The sequence below is a fragment of the Eptesicus fuscus genome, chromosome 3 (assembly GCF_027574615.1).
Source record: "Eptesicus fuscus isolate TK198812 chromosome 3, DD_ASM_mEF_20220401, whole genome shotgun sequence".
NCBI lineage: Eukaryota > Metazoa > Chordata > Mammalia > Chiroptera > Vespertilionidae > Eptesicus > Eptesicus fuscus.
In genome coordinates, this window is record NC_072475.1 from 5,754,463 (window position 1) to 5,771,368 (window position 16,906).

The 16,906-nt window shown below is 49.6% G+C and overlaps 1 protein-coding gene across 1 annotated transcript in view; it reads right to left on the reverse strand.

The window, feature by feature from the left end:
* Positions 1–16,906, reverse strand: part of DSCAM (DS cell adhesion molecule) — a 373,478-nt gene that overhangs the window by 71,718 nt on the left and 284,854 nt on the right. Inside the window, exons 17-19 of the mRNA XM_054712828.1 lie at positions 13,043–13,283; positions 11,291–11,437; positions 4,035–4,190 (exon numbers count right to left, since the gene is read on the reverse strand). Coding sequence (XP_054568803.1) covers positions 4,035–4,190; positions 11,291–11,437; positions 13,043–13,283 — 544 coding nt within the window. The remainder of the gene's footprint in view (positions 1–4,034; positions 4,191–11,290; positions 11,438–13,042; positions 13,284–16,906) is intronic.

The window sequence follows — 16,906 nt, forward strand, 5'->3', positions numbered from 1 at the left end:
AGGCCCGGAGCCCTGCCCACGCCTTGACTTTGAACTTCTGGCCACCAGAACAAGAAGACAGTGCATCTCTGTTGTTGAAGCCCCTGGTCGGTGACAGTTGGTTACAGCAGCCATGGAGCTGACAAAGGTTCTCTCCTTGAGGCCCCCTAAGCCCTGACCTTGGGCATGACCTCTAAGAGCTCCGTTTTAGCAAGAATGCTGCTAAGTCAGCCGGTGGGCGGCAGTCTGTCTAGGACATATTTTCTTAAGACATTCCTTGTTGTCAGATGACAGTTTGGTAAAGTGCTTTTTCTTACAAAGGTATAGGCAAGCATTGGCACTTTTGGTGAGTCGGTGCCCATTGTTGGGTGAATGTCTGGCTGGGATCTGACAGGCAGAAGGGAAGAGGCAGCTGCGGGAAACCATTCTTCCTTGTTCTCCCAGTTTCCTGGCCCTCCCTCCTGCGCTGCTGATGTCGCTCCCAATCCCATTGCCACGACACCTCCACTCTCATCACAGGCACCTTAGACCTGCCAGGTCCCCCGCAGGGCTCACCGCCTCCTCTCCCGAGCCTGACCTCCTCCTGGCCCCCACTCAGGGGATGACACAGCTACCTCCTGTCTGCAAAAGCCAGAATCTAAATTCCCTTCCTGCTGCTCCTCCGTCCCGCTCGGCGATGTGCAGGGTGGGGGTCCTTCAGACCTCTGGACGTGCCTGGTCGGTGGGTGGGCTCCTCCTGGCTCGGTGTCGTTTTAGTCCCTGGAAGTGGCCTCTCCTCCCACCCCAGGACCTTGTTACATGATCATCTAGGGTTTGGCGTTCTTTCTGTCTGGTCTTGGAGCCTATAAGGGTACCCTGCCATGGAGGGGCCCTGGGACAGGCAATGGCAGGAGGCCTCTGGGAGCTCAGATGATCACAGCCCTAAAACCCTAAGGCTGATCCTGCGGACAACCAGTGAGCTTGGGGGCGGGGGTTGGGGTGTAGGGGGAGCTGTCTCAGGTGAGAACACAGCCTCTGGGCAGAGGACCCGGCTAACCCAGAGCCACACCCTGACCCAATGAAATGGGTGGTGTGTGTTTTAAGGAGCCAAGTTTGTGGTAAGCTGTTATAGAACACAGAACATAGAACATGCATCTAGACAGTTAAGGCCTCTACTAATGTATCATCACGTGAGACATCAAAGTTGTGGTTCTGAAAAACTATCGCCTTGGTCTGAAGTCTGACGGGAGTCTGAGTACAGACACTTCCTTCAGCCTTGTGTCTGCCATGATCACTGTTCTGGTCTTGGTGATCAGGCCCAGTCAGGGGCATGTGCTTGACTGAGGAAGAGCTTCATAAATATTGAATATTATTATTTTACTGGAATTTTATCTACATCTTTACATAATTTAATTGAAGCTGACAATGCATTCCAAACTTCAAAACTGTAAGACCCCATAATAGAGTAATAAACAGGATCTATATTCTTAATTTTCTGAAGCATAATTCGCTTTTATTTCTTCTTTCAATCAGACTCAAAATTGCCCACATGTCTATTTACATTAGATACAGAGCCTAGAAGGGTGCCTGGCACAATTCTTTACTGTTTCTGAGCCAGTGAGCTTTCCATGTGCATCTGGGAGATCATTTCATTATTACACTAGTTTTTCTCCCCTTCCACCTAATCTCTGCGCTGCTTCCTCTCTAAAGCTGCTGATGGTTTATCCCGAGCAAACACTGACATTCAGTTCTGCATCACTGCTTGTCCCGCGCACTAGCGCCCACGGCCCTCATCCCTGGGGAAACTGGTATACCCGAGGCAGGGCCCTCCGCAATCAATCACATCTCCACACACCGTCAGCACCGGATGCGAAAGCAGGGAATTCCTGACTGACAAACTAGACTTTGGGTCTCAGGGTCAAGTTTTGAGACAGAGCGCCATGATTTATAAAACTGGAGGATTAATTAAAAATTGATCCGAAATGACCACCAGTCAGTGAGGAGTTGGGAGAGCCTTCCCTTCTTATTCAATTTTTATACATTCTCCTGAAAATTGCAGGTGTCAAGATTCCTGTTGCTGATCTACTTGCTCTTTAAATAATAATTCCAGTGACATTCATGTTATTGCTTAGCAATGCAAAAGAGTGCTCCGCCCCTGCTCTGAAGGAGCTGAGATCAAATAATCAAATAGCTAGTGTCAAGGACCATCCCACCATGTGTCAAACTAGGTGTTTGCACACATCACTCCACTTTTTATATTTAATTCTGTCTGATCGTTATGGAAATTTTGTACATGAAGACAGTCAGAGAAGGTTAGATAAGGTGCCCAGAGTCCCACGGGCAGCATCTAGACATGGCTCTCCATCTGTTACCTTTTATTAAAATTAAATGAGAGCTGTCTTCACTCTTTGTAGATCTCTCTATTAATGCGAGACTTCCTCGTGGCAGTGCATTTTGACCTGAGATTTCTCTAAATAATCTGATTCCTTTGAGCAGAACTGGCTGACACCTGCACATTCCTGGGAAGGAATACTCATGTGTTCTAGAAAAGTGAAAGCTACTAAGGCTTAACTTGTGTGCGGGCCGTGTGCTACAGGAAGGCTAGAGAGACAGTAAGAATAATGCGTGAGGTGGAGGGATGGGACTGCTTGGGGGAGCAGGGCCGGATTTGCTGAGTTCAGAGCAGAGTGAGGTGGAAGACAGCAGGTTGTGGATGTCAGGGACATGTTGTGAGGAGACAGAAACGCTGAAGAGAAGAGTCCACCCAGGCCTCAGCTCATGAGTCCCTGGCTTTGAAGCCACAGGACGGATATGGGCTGAAGCAAGAGCATGTTAGATATTCTATGTGGTGAACAGGTTGCACAGACATCACACCTGCCAGCACATGGCAGGTCCTAGACGATGGGTGATGGTACTCCTACCCCACCCCACCCAGCCTGGGGAACAGAGCCCTGGAGAGAAGACAAACAAGTCACAGAGCCAAACTAGCACAGAACTCAGGCATCCTGAGCTCATCTCAACCCTTTCTCTGGTATAACTCTGGGCTCTGATTTGGATGGTTCCATATGGGGATCAATTTGACATCAGTTGCTCCTCCCTTTGTGAAGGTGGAGACTACTCTTCTCGTGATTCCTAGAATACTTATTAGAACTTGAACTGTTCTTCAAACTGGCTTGAATCAGGCCCCTCAGAGTTTCCCTTAGGATAATACAAAGAACTGTTTGTCATGTAGTGTTTGTAGCTTTGGATAATAGTCACATAACCAAGTCCAAATGCGGTGAAATGGCAAGAATTAATGGTCTGAAACAAAATGCACTGTGATTTAAAGTTTTACTACACCATCATGAATTCTTGCAAGAAATTAAAAAAATTAGCATGAAGCTCTCAAATTAAGGGCTTATTAAGTGATTCTGAAGCTGGCACAGAATAATAGGTCTTAGACCATGACGTAACTTTCAAGTGGAAGGATGGCAATGATCAGAGCTTACACTTAATGGCTGAAGAGATCCTAAAATTATTCTAATGGCACACAAAACAGGTACAGCAAGCCTTACAGCTCTGGGAATAAAAGGCATTTTTGCTTAAAATAATAGGTGGCCAAAAAGAAATAATAGGGGAAGAGAGAGACAATGGGTAAATCAACAAAGACAATAGGAAGCAGATGGTCTGAATCCCGCTGGCAGGTTTGGGGAGGGCAGCCAAAGGCTGGGCTGGGGAGTTAAGGTGTGCCCCGTGACCCTGCTTTCCCAACAGTAGCTCAGGCCGGGAACGCTGCCACTTGGCAGGAGCCTCCTATGTCTCCTGGCCTTTCAGACAGAACTGAGCTTCCTGGCTGGTGTTGCTCAGTGGTTGAGTGTCGACCTATGAACCAGGAGGTCATGGTTCGATTCCCAGTTGGGGCACATGATCGGGTTTCGGGCTCGATCCCCAGTGTGGGGGGGGGGGGGGGGAGTGCAGGAGGCAGCCAATCAATGATTCTCTCTCTCCCTCTCTGAAATCAATAAAAAATTATATTAAACAACAACAACAAAAGAAACCCAAAACCGAGTGGTCCACCCACACCGCCCATGTCTCACCATCCTCTTTGGTGCGGGTGAAGATCTGCTCGCTCCGGACGCCATCGCCGGCGCGGGTGAAGGCCAGCACCTGGATGCTGTAGTTGGTGTATTTTTCCAGCCCGTCCAGCTCCAGCGCAGGCTGCGTGGTGGTGACATTCTTGATCTCGCCCAGCTCTGGAGGACAAGAAAACACGATCTGTTACCATGGTGTGGGCATGCGCCTTCCCGGCGCGGTGCGTGATGCCCAGTGCCAGCCATGCGCCACCGTGTGTCACACCCTGACGTCATCCAAAGGGACTGTGCACAGCCCTTCCATGTGGAAAAGCTCACTCGGACCACACTACCGGGGACATGGGTCTGCAAAATAGCAATTCACCCCAGGTTAAGTGTTAACACCCAGGCCAGCCCCACGTGGCCTCTCCCACGAAGTCCTCGGGCGGCGGCTCTCACGCATGGCCCCCACACCGACCCAGGAAGCCGAGGGCCACATCGCTCCTCCGCGGATACGTTTCCGACTGCTCGTAGAAGCTTCTGTGCAATAACCATGCACGTGACAGATGGTCACTGGGCTTGTCATGCTCATCACCTCAAAAGGTGTACGAATGTCTAACCACTAAGCTGTACACCTGAGACTCAGGTGATACTGTATGGCAACTGTAATTAATTTTTTAAAAAAATGCACATATTTAATGTGTACATTTCAGTGCGTTCGGACATACGTGTCCGCAGTCATACCGTCGTGATGGTAAACAGAGCATCATCTCAAAATACAAAGCTCTGTAAGTCGTTTTGTTTTTGTTTTTATAGCCTACTCTGAGACAAAACACATGTACCTTTTGTTGTTGTTTTGTTAATCCTCACCCGAGGATATTTTCCCATTGATTTATAGAGAGAGTGGAAGGGAGGGGAAGAGGCAGAGCGAAACATCCACATTGATTGGTTGCCTCCCACATGTGCCCCTCCTGGGGCAGGGCCTGCAATTGAGGTACGCGGCCTTGACCAGAATCGAACCCAGGACCCTTCAGTCCGCAGGCCGATGCTCTATCCACTGAGCCAAACCGGCTAAGGCCAAATACACGTGTCTTGAAGCACCTAAGTTCTTTCCTATCTCTGAGCTGAGAGGAGGTGGCCCAGCCAACTCCTGTCACCTGGAGCGAACCCACCCAGCATCCCCGCAGAAGTGACACGCTGAGATATCAGAAGGTAGGTCTAAGCTAAAAACGCTTCCTTTTCTGGAGTGGCATCAGCTAATAATATTCAAAGGTGGGACGCTATGCTCTCTGCTCTCAGGCATATGATACGTGGCAATTTGAGAAAACTTTCAGTGATGTGTTAATCCCTCCAGGGGTTCAGGTTTTGAAATGAGCCACCTACGGAGGAGCCAGCGCAGGAGAGAGAGGCCCGAGGCACGCCTCGCCCCTGGGGAAAGTGGCCATTGGTGGACCCTCTGGGACCGCCTGCAACCCTGTGTGCCCGTGAGAACGGTGCGAGCGGAGGTCCAGGGGTTCCTTCTTGGGTGGCTGGCGAGAACGAAGGCCAACTTTGCATCCATTTAGAAAGCGATAAGGCTGCCATTTGTCCCTCCTGCTCTTTCTTGCCTCAGTACCGATAACTGACGTGCCGCGCTTACCTAGGAGCCAGCACTCTTCTAGGTACACGTGCTAACTCAGCCATTACACGAATTCTATTATTTCTACATTTTATGGGAGAAAAACTGAGGCAGAGAGGACCAAAACCTTGCCTAAGGTCACGGAGCCTGGCACAGCGGCTGGGAGCATGGGCTGTGGAACCACAGGGCCTGGCCGAGCGCCACAGTCCACAATCCCAGCCACGCGGCCACGAGCACTCTGTGGAACAGTCACATGGGCCGGATTAAATGGGCTTTCGGCCTGGTTTCCTCTTCCCGATCCTTGTCTTTCTTTTCTCCATCCTTCTAGAATAGTGCACAGCAGCACAGAGGTTAATGACCACCTATTTGTGGTTATGGTGACTGTGCAATGTGCTTTTGGTCGTCAGCAAAAGGCAGAGTTGACGTGGGGAAACGCTGAATGTAAAATAACGCGTGGGGGAGAATGAGGCTTGTCACGCACACGCCGGGAGCCCTGTGTGTGGCGAGAGTGGGAAGGGGAGTGCAGTAATGGGCACATGAGGGATGTTGGGGCACAGACACAGCCTTGGACCCGAACATGAGCTAAAGGCCTGTTGGCATCTTGAACAGATTGTGGATGAGTCCCGGGGGCAGTACGCTTTGCCGGGGGAGAAAGCAGGGCAAGAAAGGCAGTCCCCCAAGACACCTTTACCCCAGTGTCTTCTGGGGAGGCCAGAGAGATGCAGATTTTGGGGGGCACAGTTTGGAAGCCTCAACAGATGCTTGTGGGAAGGAGAAAACTGTTTGCTCATGGGAGTAGCATTCTGCATTCAAATAGCCAACAACTGTTCGACCCACAAGGGTTAAAGACGCTCCCCTCTGAAGGTAGGGTCCATCCTGGGGGACCACCAGGTCTCTTTCTATCATATTATCTATACTAATAAAAGAGTAATATGCTAATTAGACCGGGAAACCTTCCAGATGTCCTTCTGGACAAAGCCATGGTGGCGGGGCCAAGGCAGAGGCTGTTAGGGGCAATCAGGCCGGCAGGGGAAAGCAGTTAGGGGGATCAGGCCGGCAGGGGAGAGCAGTTAGGGGGCGATCAGGCTGGCAGGGGAGGGCAGTTGGGGGCAATCAGGCAGGCAGGCAGAGGAGTTAGGGGCAATCAGGCAGGCAGGCAGAGGCAGTTAGGGGCAATCAGGCAGGCAGGCTAGTGAGCAGTTAGGAACCAGCAGTCCCAGATTGTGAGAGGGATGTCCCCAATTGGAAAGGATGCAGGCTGGGCTAAGGGAACATTATTTCATGCTTAACGTGGGTCATTTGGATTAGGATAAAGAACCCAAACGTTAATGAAAAAAAGTGTTAAGTATAGAGCTCATAAGATCTTTTTAGATTTAGAGACTTCTACATTGTGCCAAAGATTACATACACGTGCACCCACCTGTACATACACACATGCACACACATGCTCATACGTGCATGTGCACACACACACTCAGGGAAACTACATCTAAGCGGGTGGAGGGGTTACCCCAGGCCCTGCCATGGCTAGTTATGAGAACGTGACTAAGTCCCTTGACCTCCTGGGGCCTCTGTGATTTGTTTTCTTCTTCTCTTTGAAGGGCCTGGGGTCTCCACCCATAGAGAAAGTGGGCTGTGGTCCTGGGGGTGGGGGAAGGCAGTGGCCTGGGAGGGCTTTTCCTGAGCAAGCTTGAGGAGGAGGGAGTGGTGCGAGGGAGAAGGCCAGTGGGCACCTGGTCTTTTTATATTTATTTATTTATTTATCTATTTATCTATCTATCTATCTATCTATCCTCAGCTGAGGGTATTTTTCCATTGATTTTTAGAGAGAGTGGAAGAGAGAGGGAAAGACAGAGAGAGAGAGATCGAGGTGAGAGAAATACATCGACTGGTTGCCTCCCGCACGCACCCTGACCAGGGCCAGGGTCGGGGAGGAGCCTGCAACTAAGGCATGTGCCCTTGACCAGAATCGAACCCGGGACCCTTTGGTCCCCAGGCGGATGCTCTATCTACTGAGCCAAACCAACAAGGGCACTCCTGGTCTTTTGAAAGAGCAGCAATTACACCAAAGAATCACATCTGCTCATGAATTACTATACTAATGAGAATTCATATTTGCATGTTTATTCATATTGGGGTTCATGTTGTTTCAAACTCATTTATCATGAATCAGGAATATGACTGCAGTCAAAGCCCTCGTTCAAAATCATCCCCAGGTGAATCTGCCTGCCAGACCCACTCTGTGCACACACCCCTCCCTCCTGCGGGGAGCGTGTTCCCCAACAGAAGGTGCCCCTCGGTCAGCAGATACAGAGGAAATAGGAGGGAAATCATGAAAAAGCCAACTGCCAGGCAGCGTGCTTCAGTTCCCATTCTAAAAGCTCTGCTTCTCTTTTATGGCTTAGACACGGATTCCTATCATCCACCTCTCACAGCCTCCATAGCGTCATTTAAAAACATATATATGGGAAGGAGAGAATGGTGTTCTGTTCGTTATCAGAGTAAAACGATACGAAAGGAATATACAAAATATATTCAGAAGTCACACTACGTCTTTTACCCAAAACTATTTTTAAAATTATATTTTGAAATGAAAGTTGTATGTCTTGATTTATACCCCCTCTCATTCTCCAAGTGTTTTAAGGCAGAAAACCAAACAGGGGTGGGAGTAACTGCTCCGGAGCCGCCCCCCACCACAGCAGCGCCCCCGGGTGGTGTCTGCGTGCTACTTCGCGTTAGCATCCACCGTTTTTGTCCTGAAGACAAAAGGGATGAGAAGGAGCTCAGACTCAGATGGAAGTGGTGACTCTTCAGAATGTGCAGTTTCCCTGGCAATCTTAGAGGAATTGCTTCTGTCAGGCCTCAACGTTACTTAACTTTCTGATTATGATGAAATACTCGGACATTTCACAGGCATCCTGTGATTTAGCCTATGCTATCAAAGATATATTAGCCAGTTTTATTTTATCTGATCACATTAGCAATAGCAAATTGCTGTCTTACACAGATTTTTGAAAACCTTTAGGGCAATTGCTAATCACAGTCGTGGTAACCACCTCAGACTCTCCAGGCCTGTCTGAGTGTGTGCGTGAGTGTGAGTGTGAGTGAGAGTATGTGAGAGTATGTGTGACTGAGTGTATATGTGTGTATGAGACTGTGTGCACATGTGTGTGTGTGTGAGTGTGAGAATATGTGAGAGTATGTGTGACTGAGTGTATATGAGTGTATGAGACTGTGTGCACATGTGTGAGTGTGTGAGTGAGTGTGAGTGTGTATGTGTGAATGTGAGTGTGCGTACAATGTGTCCTCAAGGATCAGTGGGTATAGATCTCTACACAGTCACTACATGTTCTGCGTCCGTGGGAAACTCAGGACCGCAGCCTGAGGAGCTTGTGCAAAAGTGCCCAGGAATTCCACGGAAGTGCCTGCTAACTGATGAATGGCGCCTCCCGTAGGTGGCAGGAAAGGCGTGAGTGCTGGTGAGTAGGTTTCTGTTCGGAGGGTTTCTCTCTCTCTTCTAAAAGGTGAGTGTAGGGCTTCCACACTGGGCATGAAGCACATCACTTTGATCTTCATGCAGCGACTAGAAGTATTTGGGGAACACTATGCATTCCCAAGCATCATTTATTAAGTTTATGTGTTTGAATATCCAAATTTTTAAACCTTCAAGAATGTCAAGTTGACAGAACCATATACTAGTAAGCCGCATCGTCCATCACGGGACGTAGATACTTAGGCAGGGTTGGCAAAGATGAGTGATATGTGAAAATATGAATGGAGAGTCCCCACCGGACTCTGGAAATGTTTCCAAGAAGAAGAAAACTGGAGTAATGTTAGTGTCACGCTGTCTTTAGGGGGGTGTTAGGGGTTCAGTTTTGTTTTGTTCAAGACGAGGAGTAGGAACCAGACCAGGTCTATGCAATGATACCCTATAGCTTCACCTCAACACAATAGACACTGTGGCACATTTTTGTTGTTTTTAACATTACATCTGTGGGATTTACAGAAGCATGTGTGGGAGGAGAGAGTGAAGTTGTGGGAGAATCATGTACTTGAATCTGCCCGGGGACTGGCTGTGCACTGTTGGGCTGGTGGGTGTACATTCGGGAGATCCTCCCTCACTCCCTTGTCTGGAATATCCCCAGCAGGTGCTGCATCCTCAGTGTGGAGACACGTCCAGCACGGAGTAGATGCTCAGCTAACCCATCCGCTGCAGGACGAGCAGGCGACTCTACAGAATGCCTCCCAGTGCCTGGAGCAGAGCAGGGGCTACGCTGGACATGGGAGGAACCGAGTCTCAGCCTCAGTCCAGAGAAGCAAGTCTGGCCACAGACAGAACTAGCTGAGGCTTGGACACTGCTAGTGACTGAGCAAATCACCATCCTTCTGCTAATGTCTTCTTCCTTCCTTCTGGGATCAATAGGAGAGCCCCCTGGGGCCCATGTACCTGCTTGGCAGAGCAGGCCTGGGGTCCTGAGCAGAAGTGGAGTGTATCTGGGGGCTCAGCTGTGTTTGCTCAAACTCAGGTGGGTGTGCACCAGGAGGCCACACCCACTCCGAGGGGCTGAAAGACACCCCAGGCCAGAAAGGAGGCAGGGCCCAAGGACAGGGGTGCAGGAGGAGGTGGGGCCTAGGGGCAGGGGTGCAGGAGGAGGTGGGGCCCAGGTGCAGGGGTGCAGGAGGAGGCGGGGCCCAGGGGCAGGGGTGCAGGAGGAGGCGGGGCCCAGGGGCAGGGGTGCAGGAGGAGGCGGGGCCCAGGGGCAGGGGTGCAGGAGGAGGCGGGGCCCAGGGGCAGGGGTGCAGGAGGAGGCTGGGGAAAGACAGCAGGGGAGGATGTGGGTGTGGGTCTCCAAAATCTTGGCCACAAGCAGTGAGCAGACCTAGGAGCCTTCCTGTTAGGGCCACCATGCAGGTGGGCACCTATCATGCTCATCGAGGGGGATCAGCGACACCCGCCATCGGAAAGCAAAGTCACCCACATGTATTTGACCTAAGAAACATCTGGAACCCAACCTTGCCACCCCCTGAGCAGGTACTTTGCCCAAATAGGGGACTTTTTGTACTAAACCTTGAAAGGAAAAACCAACATAAAGAAATGAGAAGAATGAGGAAAAGGCAGCAGTGGGAGAGGAAGGAGGAGGAGGAGAAACAGGAAGAAGAGGACGCAAACATGGATATGATGGTTCCTCAGGGGGCAACGGCATCCCCCTCAAGGCATTCTCTGTTCCTCGGACCCCCCTGGGAGACCAACTATGGGAACTTGGGAAGTTTCCCTGCTGAGATCTGTTGGAGAGTAAGAGGCCAACCTATTAGCATCTACATCACGGTCGAACTTCCTAAATTCAGACCATGGTTTCGGTGCTGCCTGCAGAGGTTTGACACAGGCACTTATAATTAGGAAAACACACCTATGCCTAGATTTCCCACGCGCCATCCCCTCCTCTACCCCCAGTTGCTTTTGGGGGGGACGTGATGCCTTAAAGAGCTGTACACACCTGTTAACATGCTGATGAGAGATAGGAACAGAAGGAGGCGGGGAAAAGAGGAAACTGTTCAATGATAAAGAAACGCCCACCATGTCCCGAACCCCCATGGGGACCCGGGTCTGCACATTCCATTGCGTATCTTTTGGGGCAAACGCAAGGCCGCCGGTTCATCCTCTTACCTCCGTCCATGAGGTTGGCCCAGTAGATGACTCTGAAGCCCTGGAGGATCCCGTTCAAAGCTTCCTTGGACAGTGTGGACCAGGAAATGGATATGCTCTCCGGTGATGTTGCTATGGCTTGGACATTTTCAGGGGGGTAACTGGGCACTGAAATGAAATAATTAGAGTCTGTAATAACGGTGGGTGGTTTTATTAGCAGAGCAATACTGAATCAGCAACCTTAGTTTCATGTATCAATGCGCAAGCCAAAGGAAACAATTGCACTCGATTCCCAGAATTCAGGAAAACTGAATACTATTCCCCCTGTACAAATATTATGGGCAACTCAGTAGAATATCATGAGTTTATGCATATGTCCTAATAGACTGCCACAGTCTCTCTTTCCAGATGAGCTACTTCACTCTTAGGAGGCCGTCCCAGGCTCGAGGAGCTGTGAACACTCCCGATCTTACTGCGTGAGCGAAGGCCAGTGCTTGTCTGTGTACGTGCCACCACTCCTGTAAGCTACGGCTTTAAGTTGCATTTACTTTGTACAACCCGTCCCCTCTCTTTAGTAAAATCTGGGATGCACATTGGAAGTTTAGCTCCTGAAAAGTGTTGAAAAACAGGCATGTCATCATTGCTCGTTTACCGCCCCATCCGCCCGCAGCCCCCTTTCAATACTAAAACATTCTGTCCGGGGAAGGAGAGAAAATGGACTAAGATGCAGGTTAGGAAAATATTTGAAGTATTTTCCCATATGGAGCTTAGGCAAACCTTAAATGCTGCCTGTAGGAGAGGGGATGAAATACTGACTGAGCCACATGCATCAATGGAAAATGCGCATCAAAGCATAAACCCCAGGGCATATATGGCAAAGATTGTGAAGGCGGAGAGAACGCCCCCGTCTTTAAGTTTCCAGGTACCCAAGACATCTCTTTCTCTAAAAGATGGTCAGAAATTCTCAATGGACGTCATCAATTTCTTCAAAAGAGGAAATTGTGCATCGATAAAGAAACGCCTCAAACCCATGATCCCGTGGGTAACTGCACAAGAGCTATTGCAATGCATGCTTGTTGCCTTCCTATATGCTACTTATTCCTGCAGTTAACCCCACATCTCACCTCTGCACCCACAACGCCCTGCCTCTGGACACCAGGGTGCGCTGTCTTTTCAAGCACTACCATCAATCCTAGCTTTCAGGTTTCCTTCACTGTCCTGAAAAGCGAGAATTAATTCTTATGGTCACTAGGGGGCGCGCCAACACCGTGAGATTTGCTCCAAAGTCCACTCATGGTGTGTTCCCTGATCGCAGATGCTTGAAAATAGAAAGCAATCATAAAAAAGAAAGAAAGAAAAATCCTCCTGAACATTGATTTGGGAGCAATTCTTAGAAAACCGGATTTCTGCATCCTGGTCAGACTTTTGCAGTCAGAGGGAGAGCATGGTGCCACTAGGGAAAAAGCCCAATTCTTGTTTGCAAATGAATGAGAAAGATGCTGGAGAGGAAATGGATTTGGGCTTTGCAATCTAGACGTGTCTAGGGCGGGACCCAATCAATGCAGTGCTGGAGTTAATAAGGGCCAGCTCCCCCATGGAGACCCCGCCCGCCAGCAGGCCAGCTCCCCCATGGAGACCCCGCCCGCCAGCAGGCCAGCTGCCTCTGTCACTGCCAAGCCAGCGGGGGGCCAGGCTGTGGGGAGCCAGCGCCCCAACCAGAACAAACCCTGGAGGAAAAAAGCCAGGAGCCTGGGCCCGGCCCAGCGGACCTACCATCCTCGAGGGTGGTGGTGATGATTTCCTGAGAAGAAGGCCCCGTGCCGGCCCGGTTACACGCCTGCACCACCAGGCCGTACTGGGTGAACTTGTTGAGGTTGTCCAGGGTGTAGATCTCGCTGTCCCCGGTGGTGTCGATGCTGATGATGTTGAACTGGAAGTTGCCCCCCGTGCTGTACTCGCGGTAACCGATTTGGTAGCCTCGGATGATCCCATTTTGCAAATGTTTCTTGGGAGCCTGTGCAGGAAAGAAAAGAAGACGCTAAAGAAGACTCCACAGGAGGGAGAGCAGCGCCCACCCGTTTGTTAGGGAAGCAAAAATGAGATCGAATAACCACGGGAATAATAATAACAACAGGGTGTAGTCATGGGAACCGCGTCAGAAGCCACTGCATGTAGAGGGCCTGCTCTCGGCCAGGGCGCTTCCTTTTCCTGGATGAAGGCAGCAGCCGGCCCTGACCGCAGCCCCGTGACACAGCGCCACTGCGCCCCCAGGGACATAGGAGGTCACACAGGCACGAGGGACAGGGTGGGATCTGGCACCGGGGCCTGTGCTCTCCACCCTCCTCATGCTGCCGTGGCCGACTTCTCTAAGTGTTTTGGAAAGATGGCTTGAGTTCGTGGGGTCTCAGCATACACCAGCCATCACAAGGTCACCCGGCAAAATCTACTGCGCTGGACACTCGGCCAGGCAGTTCCCAGCACTGGGGAGACAGAATTTTTTAAAATATGTTTTTATTGATTTTAGAAAGAGAGGGCGAGGGAGAGACAGAGAGAAGCATTGATGTGAGAGAGAAACATTGATCAGTTGTCTCCTGTTTCAGGGGACATGTGCCCCAACCAGGAATCGAACCAGTGACCTTTCGGTGCACAGGACGATAATCAACCAACCCCCACAGCGGCCAGGGCCAGAACTGATTTTAAAAAATGGTTCCTTCCTTCTTGGGGCTCACACTCGAAATGGAAATTCCAGAGTAAGGGAGTTTCCAGGTTGAAAGCTGGAGATGGAGGGGAGTCCACTGCTCACAGGATCGTTTTGGATCATTTATGGCGATTTAAACTGGGCAGGGAGAGGCCCGAGTTAGCTTTTCTCTGCTAATGGTGAAGGGTCCGCTCAGTCAAAGGCAGGGCAATTTTGGCTGACATGTTGGCCTTTTAAAAGAAATCAGATTCTTCTCAAATATAAGAACACCATCAAAGTGATGCTGTAAAGTAATAAAGGTTTTGTAGACTTTCAGGTAGTCAATAGACATGTGTGTGTGTGTACATGTGTGTATTTGTGTTATATATGTATGTGTTTATGTGTGGGAGTGCATGCATATGTGTGCATGTGAGTGTGCATGCAGGTGTATGTATGTGAGCACGTGTGTGTGCATGTGTGTGTACACATTTCAGTACAAACCATGGATTTTGATCTCTCAGGGCTCTGAAATGTGTTTTCTGCCCTGAAAATGCTCAGCAATCCAGCTGGAGAGAGGAAACAAACACTTCAGGGACCTTAGAGAAATCTGAAGTGTCCAAGTGTGCGGTAGTGGATGGTGAGGGCCAGCCGGCTTCCAGAAGTGGTGCGATGAGAGTGGTCGGCAGCAGCCAGAAGAGGCAGAGCCCAGGTGGGCATGGAAGGGGAGGGGAGGTGTGGTGGGTGGAGCCTGCAGAAAGGGGCAGGGATAGGAAAAAGCATGGGAGGAGCCTAAACCACAGCAGTGGGCATGCAGACAGGGGAGCTGCCTGGGGGCAGCGGGTGGGGGGGGGGGGGGGGGGTTGGTCCTTGGCCAGCAGACACAGGTGCACGAGGGAGTCCACAGTGAGAAGGCAGAAGAAGGTGTGAGCAGCAGCAGCATGAATGAGTTCAGCAAATATTTATGGATTTGCCTAACAGGCCAACCGCCCCCCCGGGATCAGATGCCTCCAGCTGCCTTTAGGTGTGAGTCCGAGCGACACAGGAGCAGTCAAGTCACAGTTCTCTTTAGAGTCGGTTTCCTCCTTTACGGTTTTCTTGGATTCCCAGTGCTTTTCTCAACCGCTCTGATTTCAGGCATTAACACGATGTTAACAGGTATCCATGAGACCGTCATGTGAACCACGGCTGTTTCAGTCGAGTAGGCACCATCAGACCCGGACTAACTGGTGTTATAAGAAAATGTCTACGCCGAGCACGTCAGACTCAGAGGCTCACACGGGCCAACAAACGAGGCATGCGGCCCGCGGGCTGCGAGTTTGACATGCTTGTGCAGTCCTGTTTTCACATGAGTAACTGTGACTGTTCACTTTGCTTTCAAATCCCGTATGAAGATTTTAGATTTTGAGAATTTGATTACCTGGAATTTGTTTACCTGAATTGCATTTGTATCATTTAATTAATTATTACAATTAATTTTCCTGCAAAAGTAATCTAAAAGTCAAATATAAAACAAAGATACTTCTATTTCACATAGTTTTAAAATATGAAATACAGTGACCCCAATATAAAGGCTATGTTTTTTAAAAATTAGGTTTATGCCCATTAGGTATCTTAATTTTTCAACAGAATCCCTGTGAAGCTTTTTTTTTTTTAAAAAAAGATTTTTAAAGAAGAGAGGAAGGGAAAGGGAGAGAGAAAAATATCAATGAGAGAGAAACATCTACCAGGTGCCTCCTGCACTAGGGATCGAGCCTGCAACCTGAGCATATGCCCTGACCCAGAATCAAACCCCAGTAACTCTTTGGTGCAGGGGAGGACACCCAACCAGCTGAGCCACACTTGCCATGGCTCCCGGGAGGCTTTAAGCCACCCTCAGACACCAAGTCAGGATCCCAGTAGGGGGGAAACAAAGTCAGACCAAGAAAAAAGCATGGGGACGGGGTGGGGGCAATGCCCACAAGAACATGTCTGCACACAGTAACCAGTTTAGCAAGACCCTCTGCAAGTAGAAGGACTTGCTTGCTGACATTTAGCTCCTTGGGTTTGGGGGCATTAATCACACCTGTGATCTGTTTGCATAGGTAGGTGGAGAAGTCTGGTCCCCCCTCCCCATGGGTAAAAAAAAAAAATCCCACAAACCATTCTAACTAGCTTAAATATGATAGACAGCATAGGTGGTTTTGTTCTGCCTGGTTTCAATATTTTGTTAAAAACAAATAAATCTTGCCCGCCCAGCGTGGCTCAGTGGTTGAGTGTTGACCTGTGAACCAGGAGGTCACAGTTCAATTCCTGGTCAGGGCACATGCCTGGGTTGTGGGCTCAATCCCCTGTAGGGGCCATGCAGGAGGCAGCCGATCAATGATTCTCTCTCATCATTGATGTTTCTCTCTCTCTCTCCCTTTCTCTCTGAAATAAAAATAAAAATATTTAAAATAAATAAATCTTTACATTCTTTTTTAAAAAAAATTATTTTTATTGATTTCAGGGAGGAAGGAAGAGGGAGAGAGATAGAAACATCAATGATGAGAGCGAATCGTTGATTGGCTGCCTCCTGCACGCCCCCCACTGGGGAACAAGCCAAAAACTCGGGCATGTGGCCTTGACTGGAATCGAACCCGGGACCCTTCAGTCCACAGGCAGATGCTCTATCCACTAAGCCAAAGCAGCTAGGGCTTTACATTCTTCTTAGAACTAAATTTTAACCCTGCTAGTCCTAGTATGCCATAGGTTTTGTTTTTTGTTTTTGCTTGTTAGATTCTTCTGAGCCCATTTATTTGGACCATGTCACCCATTTATTTTTCTTTCTAAAAACAAGGATTCCAGAGAGTTTGTTCATGTGCCCGGCCAGCTGGTGGGTAATGTATGTTTTCCATTAGGATCATGCCAGACAGACCTACAGATTCACAGCAAATCTCACCTCTTACTGCGCATTAAAGGAAGACTTTGGAAAGTACGTGAGT